Here is a 10,037-nt window from a genome sequence, read left to right as displayed (position 1 = left end):
CCCAGAGCCCAGGGCAACCCGTGGAGCGTCTGCCGGGGGACAGGGAGGGAAGGGAGAACCCACCCCACCCCAGAGCCCAGGGCAACCCGTGGAGCGTCTGCCGGGGGACGAGGGGGGAAGGGAGAACCCACCCCACTCCAGAGCCCAGGGCAACCCGTGGAGCGTCTGCCGGGGGACGAGGAGGGAAGGGAGAACCCACCCCACCCCAGAGCCCAGGGCAACCCGTGGAGCGTCTGCCGGGGGACGGGGAGGGAAGGGAGAACCCACCCCACTCCAGAGCTCAGGGCAACCCGTGGAGCATCTGCCGGGGGACGGGGAGGGAAGGGAGAACCCACCCCACTCCAGAGCCCAGGGCAACCCGTGGAACGTCTGCCGGGGGACGGGGAGGGAAGGGAGAACCCACCCCACTCCAGAGCCCAGGGCTCCTCGGCGTTGGCATTCGGTGTCCGCTTGAGATTTTAGAGGGAAACGTTCCACAGCTAGCACCCCACCTAAGCCTGTCCAAGCGGGGAAACTGAGGCCTTATAAGAAATCAGTCTAAGATGGAATCAGCAGCAGCAAAATGTTCCCTGTTCAGTCTCTCTCCCCCTGATTCACACTCACTCACACACACACACACACACTCATTCCTGATTCACACACACACACACACACACAAACACACTCATTCCTGGCCAGAACCACGAGCACGCCCACACTCATCCAAACTCAAGAAAAGAGTTTTCTATTTTTTGTGTGTGTTGTTTTTCATTTTCTTTTTTTTTTCTTTTCTTAAAAAGGACTTATCCAAATATCTGGATAATAAATCGTTTGCGTTTCCTAAGAAACTGGGTTTTTCTTTTCCCTTGTGGTTTTGGTGTTTTTCTTCTTCTTTGAGCCTTACTAGCAGTCTGAACCTTTTTTTCCTTTCTTTCCTTTTAGCTTTTGGACAGGAGAAAGCAGTTTGCCTGAATTGTTCTTGACTCTTCAAAGAGGAAAGTGGTGTGAAGACAGAGGGCTTAGGGAGGAAAGAGAAATCGATAGCCGAGGAAGAAAATGAAGAACAAAACTAAAATAAACTTAACCCAGAGGTCCCAGGTGCGGGTGGAGGTGGTGGAGGAGGGGGCAGCCCCCTCGCTCCCCTGACTGCTGCAGAGGCCTCAGCCCCACGCTGGTTTCTGCACAGAGGTCTGAAGCCAGGGGAGACGGCAGGGGGTAAAGCAGGAACCGCAGGTCCTCCTGACACCAGCGAATGTGGAGTTCCTAAGGCTGGTGGTGGTCTGGGGGTGGGGCAAGAGGCGAAAGGAGGGGTGGCTCTGGCTGTGAGCTGGGGCCAGTGGAGGCTGAACTGCCCGCAGGAGGCTGCCTGGACCTCGCTGCACCGCCTCCTGCCAGTCCCCGCCAGTCCGCATGACGGGGCAGCTCAGCAGTCCCCATCGGTGGCCACGGCCACCAGCATCTCGCTCTTGCCCATCTCCTCCAAGGCACTTGCCAGGCTGTTGAGGTCCCCGTCATCCTGCTGCAGAGCTTCCCAGAGGTCCAGGATCACACCCGTGGGGCTGGCTTTGGTGGCAAAGTAGTTCAGGTAACTGGTGGAGGGAAGAAGGACACTGGGCTGCCCAAAAGCTCAACACCTCCCGGAAGCCCAGGTGTGGGGAGAGGACGGGGAGGTGGGCAGGCTGTGGGCTCTGGGCTCCCACCGTCCTGGGTCTGAGTCCCAGTCTTTCTGCTTGCAGGTTGTGTTGTGTGGCCCTGGGCAAGTCGCTGTACCTCTCTGAGCTTTAGTCTCTTCAGCTCTAAAATGGAAACTGTCTTGCTCATCAGCATTCATCATCTCATTATTGTCACTGAAAGGCCCTGGCCCAGGAGAGACTGCTGAAGTCTAGCGCTCCACTCTCTTTTCCTCCCGCCTTCATCCTCTGCCTGCTCTCGCCCAGTGCACTCCTGGGAGTGGGAAGAAAGCCTTAGGCGTCTTTGTAAAGCCCACCCATTTCTAACAGATGTCTTAGGAGTGGCATCTGCTCAGTGCAGGTTTATTCAATGGTTTCTCAATAAGTATAACATCACAGCAATGATTATTATTGTCATTGTATTTATTCAGCATTGTAAGTTCTCCAGAAAAGTTTTCACATCAAGATGCCTCTGTCCCTCCACAGCATTGCCAGAGCCCCTGCCCCGTCCTGAGAACTGGGGTGCTGATGGTGCTCACACTTAGCTGTGCCTGGCTTTATCTGACTGTCACAGGCCAGTCCTATAAGCACAGTGCTTCTCAAGGAACAGGCATCCCAGACTTGGCACACTCAAAAGGGAGGCAGACGTGGGCTGCGGGGGGCGGGGCAGGCCTGGCCCCACACTTACCGGTCCATGGAGAGCTTCTTCGCCAGCAGGCGCCAGTCATTGCCCCGCGAGCTGGGGGCGTCCAGGCTGCTGCATATCTTCTGGCGGATGGACAGTGGGATCTTGAAGGCATAGGGTCCCAGCTGGGTGGTGAGCGTGCTGCCGGGAGCAGAGCAGAGGGCATCCAGGGAACCAGCAGGTGTCTAGAAGGGGGGGCAGGGGTGAGAGGGGCAGAGGATTCCCCCAGGCAGCCTTCCTTGCTTGAAACAGTGAGCTCGTGGGGCCCCCGTCTGTCCCACCTGCTCCGGACCAGCCCCAGCCTCTTCCCCTGGAGGGTCAGCTCCCCCGGGTGAGGGCTGCATGTCTGCGTGCAGGGGTGCACTCAGGGAAAATGCAAATGCAGCCTCAAGATCACAATGCTGTGAGGAGCCTCAGCCACAGCTGTAAAGATTCAGTGAGATAATCTGTCGCTTGTCAAGCACAGGGTCAGGACTCAACAATGTTAGCAAAAAGTGACCGTCCCAACTCAGACTTGGGCGCGAGGGGCCATGTCCGTGGGAGATGGCCTTTCCACTCAGCTGCGGGGCGAGCACGGGGCCCTGCCTGTGGCACGTCAGCCTGTGAGCCCTCACCTCCGCCAGGGTGGTGTGCAGCTGGAATATCTGGCCTTCCCCTTCCACCTGCCGCACGCAGATCTTGCAGGCGAACTCCGTGGAGGCCAGGCTGTGTCTCTCCAGGGTGAAGGTGCAGTGGAGGGCCTTCTGGCTGCCACTCCAGACGTGATAGAAGGGGATCTCCTGGGGAAGAAGGGAGTCAGGGTCAGGAAATGGAGGCCGAGGTAGGGGATGGGCGAGGGTCAGAAAGGGCTGGGCCCGCTCAGGAGGGCAACCCAGGCCTCTGCACCCGGATGAGCAGAGGAAGCTGAGGAAGGGAAGAAGGAGGCGGAGGTATGGACGTGTGAGTGTATGTGTGTGCACGCGTGCCTGGGGCCGGGAAGCCAGTGGATTCAGTGGTGTCACAGACAGGTGGGGGCAGAGCTCTGTGACCATCGTAGATCAGTTTGGACAGCCTGCCAGGCACAAGTGATCTTAGATGGTAAGGCCTCTTTGAAGACGATGTGGACAGACACTTGTGCACGGGAATGTGTGATGGGGGAGTGTGAGTGTGGCTGTCAACGGTGCTGAATGTGGAGATAGCCTCAGGATGACTAGGGAGGGCGCGTGGAGAGCTGGGCAGGAGGGAGACGGAGACGGAAGGCCGGTTACAGGGCCAAGGGTGGTATAGCCTGGGAGGGGAACGTGGTCTTCCCTGGGCAGATCCCCAAGTGTCTGCACCCGAGCCCCAGCCCACTCCCTCCGGCCCAGCCCTCACCTGGTACTTGGCCAGTAGCTTGCTCCTCCAGTGGGCGTGGGGGATGTCGTGGAGGGAGAGCCGCAGGTTGTGGTAACTGTCCTTAAACAGCAGGGGTTTGGCCTCCTCCACAAGGTAGCCACCCAGGGTCCGCTCCAGTTCTAGCACCTCCTGTGGGTCGGGAGTAGGGGAAGCAGTCGGAAGGGGGAGCCCATCATACTCGGCCTGTGGGCCCTTTCCTGCTGCAAGCTGGGGGGTGGGGACGGATTTGGGCAGAAGGAACCAGGTTGTAACATTGAGGGCAGAGACCCACCTGAGCACAGGGCTAAGCATCTGGCAAGTGCTCGTAGAAAGCTTACTTGTGGATACATGGATGGATAGACATAAGAAAATGGACAGATAAATGGACCAATAGTGGGATGGATGTATAAATGGATTTGTAGATAAATGGGTGGATTGATGGACTGATGGGTGGATGAATAGATACATGGATAAACAGAGATGGATAAAGACGGACAGAGATAGATATACAGATGGATATACAAATGAATGGGAGTAAAATAGAAGGACAGATGGAAGGAAAGGTAAATGGACAGATGTGTGAAGGCTGGATGGACAGACGGACTGCTGATTAAAGGAGTATATAGAGAGATGGGCAGAAAGTTGGAAGGAAGGTTGGATGGATAGATGAATGGATATACAGACCAATTAGGACTGAGTAAACAAAGAATGCCATCATGCCAAAATGTGGCAGCTTCCCTTTTTAATCTCCACTCCCTTTTCTGACCAAAGCTGGACGTTAGCCAATGCCTCATTACCAAGAGATCCAGGCTACAAGGCCATTTCCCAGGAGTCTCCAGCCTGAGATGGGCCGCCTGGAATTTCCGGCCAGCGTGGTGCCCGCAGGAGACACTCTCTAGAGGTCTTTTCACCTCTGTTGCGTCAGTTGGCAACTCAGAGTTTATGGGAAGTCACATGAGAATGGGAGACAAAGGCGCTGGAAAAGAGAACCTGTGGACAGGTGTCCTCCAGGTCTACGCCCCTGCCTGCTGGACCAGTTCCAAATTCTTGGGCATGGCCCCAGGAGTGTTGGGAAGCTGAGCACCGCCTCTCTCCAGCCCAGTCCTTCTCCCCTGCACACACACCCCTGCACGCTTTGGTCCCACTGAGAGACGAGCCTGCCTTTGCATAAGCTGCTGTCTCCCTCCATCCTGTACCCGGCGTGCCTACTTTTCCTTTGGAACCTGCCAGCTCCGCTGTGAAGCCTTCTCAGACCCCCTCCCCATCAACCTGGGCCCTGAAAGCCCCTGCCAGGCTGGTGCCCCCCGGCCCTCTGGAAGCCCACCCTCAGGGACCGCCTGTCTGTCTCCCCCTCCAGCCCGGAGACTGGTGAGGGCAGGGCTTGCGGCTGGTCTGCCTCTGTATCTCGAGAGTCTGATGCCATTTCAATGGCTGAGGAATGACTGGCTGAATGAGGCTGAGGGTGGTGGAGGGTGCCTGGCAGTTACCACGATCTTTGGGAGGGGGACCCTAGGAGGTGCCATGCGGCTGGCTGGCCGGGGTGACGTGCCCACCGTGTGCCAGGGCTGTGTGGGTCCCTGGGGCCTGGCCCTACCTTCAAGGCTACGGGCGTGTCCTCCAGGCAGTAGACCCTGAGGCTGTACTCCAGGGACGTGCACAGGGCAGGGGCGAAGATGGCCAGCTGCAGCCGCTTCACAGCCGAGCGGGAGCAGGACTCGCCGGTGAGCACGTAGGTGCCCAGCTGGTCTAACAGGACGTGGCAGGACCTGGCCTCTAGCTGGCAGTAGCAAGGGGTGTCCAGGGTCTCCTCATCCAGGGTCACTACCTCCTGTGGGGTGACAGTGGGGGTGGGGCAGACAGGTCCCAGTCCAGGCCCTGCAGGGGCTGTTCAGGTGGGCAGGTTCGGACAGTGGTTCCAGCCCCCAGCTTTGGCTCCTCACCTCCCAGGGGCCCTGGTGGGCCTGGGTCTTGAGCTGGAAGATCCAGGTGCCGGCAGCTACTTCGGCACAGTGGGGAGCTGTGAGGATGACGGGGCGGCACAGCAGGAGGCCTGTGGGCCCGCAGGTCACCGAGGGGCTCAATACTATCTGGGTCCCTTCCGAGAGTGGGCTGGGGACAGGAGGGCGGCAGTGAGGGGAGGCCTGAGCTCTGATGGTGCTGGGCTCCCACCTCTGCCCCTGCTCCTGGGGTAACAGAGAGCGAGCAGGTCTCCGCCCCTGGGGTTCCCAGGGGGTAAGGAGAGGCAGAGAAATGGAATAGACCTTCAGACTGTGGCCAGATTTTTGCTATCACAATATGACATTCTCACAGCCAAATCCTGGCTCACATTTCCAAAGGTTTCGCACTCCTGGGATGTTGTCGACAGGTGTTATTACACTGTGCTCTGGAGAGCCAGTGCTGCTCCCCACTCCCACAGCACGCCCCGGGGGCTGTGTCCCAGGCTTTGCCAGTATGAGGGGATTGTCTTTGAAAAAAAAAAAACTTTTACAAACTCATGAAGAAAAAAAAACCCTCCCAATATCTCATGGCTGTTTGAATGAACTATTTGATTACAAATTAGTTTGAATAATTACTCATAGCCTATTGGCCACTGTATGTGTATGTGCATAATAGTATGTGTAAATCACTTATTCATTTTTTTCACCTGTTTTTGCACTAAGATGTTAAATTTTTCTTATTGGTCTCTAAAACCTCTTTACAGAGTAAGGAGATTAGCCTTTTTTCATATTGTAACCAATTTGTAAATTGCCTGTCAAGTTGTATAATTTGTTGTGCTGGTTGTGCAAGTTTCAGGTATGAACGTCAGAAGATCTATCAATGTTTTTTTCCTTGGAGGACTAACTGGCCCTAGAATCAGGCTTTGGAGGGGAGAAAATGATATTTGAGCCCAGGGTAGGCAGGAAGCAGGGCGAGAGGAAGAGGAGGCAGCCGGGCCAAGGCTGGGGCCTCTCTACTCACAGGGTTTCTGCCTTGTTGATAAGGAGGTACATTTCGTAGAACTTGCCCTGGGGGATGGCTCCGTTGGGCACCAGCAGACTGACCCCTAGGGAGAGAGGGAGGTCAGCTGGGAGGAGCCAAAGGGAGTTCAGGAGCTTAGAACAGGGTGTGGGGTGCTGGCCTCCAGCTTGGGGCAGGGAAAGACATCTCCTGAGCTCCAGATGGCCAGCAGCAGAGGGTGGGGAGAGAAGGTCTGGAGACTGGGTGCAAGGAGAGGTCGGGCCACTGACCACAGAGGGTGGCACAGGGGCCTCTGGCATTGCGATGGGGTGTAGAGATGGGGCAAAGACCTGGAGTCAGAAGATCCTAGTGCTGGCTCCAGCCTTGGGTATGAAGTTAGGTAACTGGTAACTGCTGGCTTCGCAACCTGAGATGGGCACCCCTGCCCTTCTGATGCCAAAGCTTAGGACAGCCCTGAAGGTTTGTTGAAATACACAGGGTATCCTCCCCTACTTAAACAGGCGAAGGAACAGGTTTAAAGTGGCTGGGCAAAAGTTCTGGAGGCAGAAGCAGGTTGACCCCAGATCTTCTGTTTTGTAGTCACATCTTCCCCTGGGCCTAACTTTGCTCATTTGTGAAATGGGCTCTTCTGCTGCATAGTGCTGGGGTTCCAGAGGATGTGCAGAGGCCAGGCTGACAGCCAAGCAGAGAAGGACCCACCTGTACCGGGGATGCTGAGCCTCCCGCCCAGGCAGCCGAAGGTGCCGCTGACACTGCTTCCCGGGTCACGGGGCAGGCCCGGGAGCTGCTGGGAGCCGAGGCTGGCGCTGCGCAGGTGCAGGAAGTGGGTGTCGCGGGAGAAGTCGCCAGGGCACGTGCTAGGCGGCAGAACCCCCAGGAGGTCGGCCCCGTCTGGCAGGCCTGACCCAGAGCTGGTGGTGCTGGAGCTGTAGACCTTGATCTTGAGGCTGGGTAGGGGGTCCAGCAGGGGTGAGTTGGTCATGGGGATCTTGTCGGCTGTATCCTGCAGGGCATACACGGGCCCGCGGTAGATGCGGGCACTGGCTGTGAGGTCCGGAGGCACAGAGGGGTGCAGGAGCTGTGGGTGGTCTGCAGGGGTGGTGGCTATAGTCAGACCCAGACATGCCTCACTGGCTCAGTCCCACATCCGCTCCTGCCGGGGACCTTCCTGTTGCAAACCCCACCCAAACGTCCTGCTGTGAAAGGCTTTGGGGATTCACAGCCTGGCCACTCCTCTCCTCTCTGCATCTGACACCCACCAATCCACACTTAACTCTAAAACAAACTTTGGAAAAACCCCAGGGAGTCAAGAGCCTCTGATCTGGCTGGTCTGTCTGTCTGCCACGCCCACTGCGTGCCCCCCCCCCCCCCCCCCCCCCCCCCCCCGCCAATCCAGGTATTCCCACGTTCTTACTGGGCCTTGCAGTCTTGAAGTTGACTGGGTGGAAGCCTCCAGTAAGAGCCGCAGACGAATCGGTGATGTCAGTGTCCAAGTCACGGCAGTTGCGGCGGTATACCACCACCCCCACCACCATGAGCACGGCCACCACCACGAGGACGGCCACCACGACACCGGCATACAGCGCCACATCCCCAGAGGACTCCAGGACTGCAGGGACAGGAGGGCTGCGTAAGGGGCAGGGGCAGAGGCCCAGGCCTTCAAGGAGCCGGGGAACCCAGGGTCCTAGGGCGGGGCAGGGCCTGAATTCTAGTTTGAGCCCCACCACGGCAGGCTGGTGACCTCAGGCAAGACTTGAGCCTCTCTGACCACCTGTCTTTATAAGTAAAATGGTCTCAAACCCTCGGCCCTGCTCCCCTCTCAGTGTGGCAAGAGTAACTCGTTGCTCACTGCTGAGGAGGAGACGGCCTGTGGTTCAGTCATGGGTGCCACAGTCTGTCCTGTCAGAGCTGGGATCAAAACCAGAGTCCCACTTGCAGCTTGTGGCAATCTCCAGCTGTGACCAGAGGGCCAGGTCCCTGGCAATGTCTGCAAGTGGGGCTCTGACCCGCTGTCCCCATTCTGTGCTGAGGGGGCCGTGGAAGGGCATGAGGGGCACAGCAGGAGGGGAATGAGATGCAGGGCAATGGGGTGGAGAGGAGGTGAGCAGGGGGAGGGGGTGGGAGGGGCTCAGGGTGGCTTCCCTTGGCTACACTACCCTCCCCCAGGCAGGCCACGGGGCTGGAGGACACCGAGCTCTGATGGGGGCAGGGCAGCCTGCTGCACAGCTGGGAATAACTGCATACAGCCAGGCAGGAAGGGGTCAGGGTCTAACGTAGGGCTGCCAACAGAACTTTCTACGATGATGGAAACGTTCTGTGTCTGTGCTGTTTCACGTGACAGCCATGAGCTACTCGTGGCCACTGAATAACTGAAATATGGCTGGTAAGACTTAAGAATTTTAAAATGTATTTAATTTTAATTCAGGTAAATACAAGTCTAAATAGCCACACGTGGCTAGTGGCCCCCACACTGGAGCTCCAGGCAGCACCTGTCCACTCTCTCCGCCCCCTGGGCCCTCAGGGCAGCAGGCCAGCCTCCCCTGCCTGGATCGCTGCCGGCCCCATTCCCCTACGGTAGGCCCGAGCCTTCAAGAGGCGGGGCACGATGCTCACCCATTTCTGCACCCCAGCCCCCCTCTGACCCCCATCGCCCTCAGGGCTGGCTCCCACCTCTCTGGGGGCTTCTAGCTTCCTCGGACTGGGCTCTGCCTCCTGAGGTCCTTGCTAACCCCTGGGGGCTACTGACCTGGAGACTTACAATCTCTAATCAGTCAACAGCTCGGCCCCCCAGTGAGCTGGGCTCGGGGGCTCACCACTGATTTTATGATTCCAAAACTACTTGGAAACTGTGGTTTAATTATCACAAGCCAGGAAAACATTTCAGTTCAAACCCTGGCTGGATCCCTGGACAGGTCCCTTGTCTTTGAGACTGTTTCTTCCCCTGGATGGGAGGGTCAGGAGGGTGCCCCAGGGTCTGCCTGTCTGCAAGTAGTGGAGGCCGTGACCCCGCGGCATCAGGTCCTGAGAGCCCCGTGGGGGGCTGATGGGGAGGCACCTTCAACTCCCCTGCCCTGCTCTCCACACCCTGCAAAAGCCAGCCCAGGAGAACCCCAGAGGAAAGAGGAGAGCCATGAAATGGGACTTACGGTGGCTTTTGGGGTCACTTAGAGTTTTCTTATCTGTCAAGGGAAATAAAGGGAAAGACAATGATGCAGGTGGCAGGAAAAGGTGGTAGAGAGGGAATGGAGAATGGTACGGATGCGACAATGGATGTGGTGGCTGCAGAGGTCTGGGGGTGTGGCCGGGCCCCCTATCTGGCTCCAGGCCCCGCCCCGGGCCCCGCCTTCCGGAGGCTCACTTTGCATGCACAGCCCGTCCGGGCCCCGCCTTCC

General features: G+C 57.7%; 1 protein-coding gene across 2 annotated transcripts in view; it reads right to left on the bottom strand.

Annotated features, from left to right (window-relative positions):
- Positions 1-743: 743 nt before the first annotated feature.
- UNC5B (unc-5 netrin receptor B) overlaps positions 744-10,037 on the bottom strand; it is an 86,047-nt gene continuing 76,753 nt past the window's right edge. The window contains exons 8-17 of one of the 2 annotated variants that reach the window (XM_066242427.1): positions 9,792-9,824; positions 8,060-8,254; positions 7,345-7,734; positions 6,646-6,730; positions 5,628-5,796; positions 5,282-5,515; positions 3,688-3,837; positions 2,949-3,113; positions 2,338-2,519; positions 744-1,568 (exon numbers count right to left, since the gene is read on the bottom strand). In XM_066242427.1, coding sequence (XP_066098524.1) covers positions 1,403-1,568; positions 2,338-2,519; positions 2,949-3,113; positions 3,688-3,837; positions 5,282-5,515; positions 5,628-5,796; positions 6,646-6,730; positions 7,345-7,734; positions 8,060-8,254; positions 9,792-9,824 — 1,769 coding nt within the window. In that variant the 3' untranslated portion in view covers positions 744-1,402. The remainder of the gene's footprint in view (positions 1,569-2,337; positions 2,520-2,948; positions 3,114-3,687; positions 3,838-5,281; positions 5,516-5,627; positions 5,797-6,645; positions 6,731-7,344; positions 7,735-8,059; positions 8,255-9,791; positions 9,825-10,037) is intronic. The other variant, XM_066242428.1, reaches the window with a different exon arrangement.

The sequence above is a fragment of the Saccopteryx bilineata genome, chromosome 9 (genome assembly GCF_036850765.1).
Source record: "Saccopteryx bilineata isolate mSacBil1 chromosome 9, mSacBil1_pri_phased_curated, whole genome shotgun sequence".
Taxonomy (NCBI): Eukaryota; Metazoa; Chordata; class Mammalia; order Chiroptera; family Emballonuridae; genus Saccopteryx; species Saccopteryx bilineata.
This window is presented reverse-complemented; position numbering and strand designations above follow the sequence as displayed.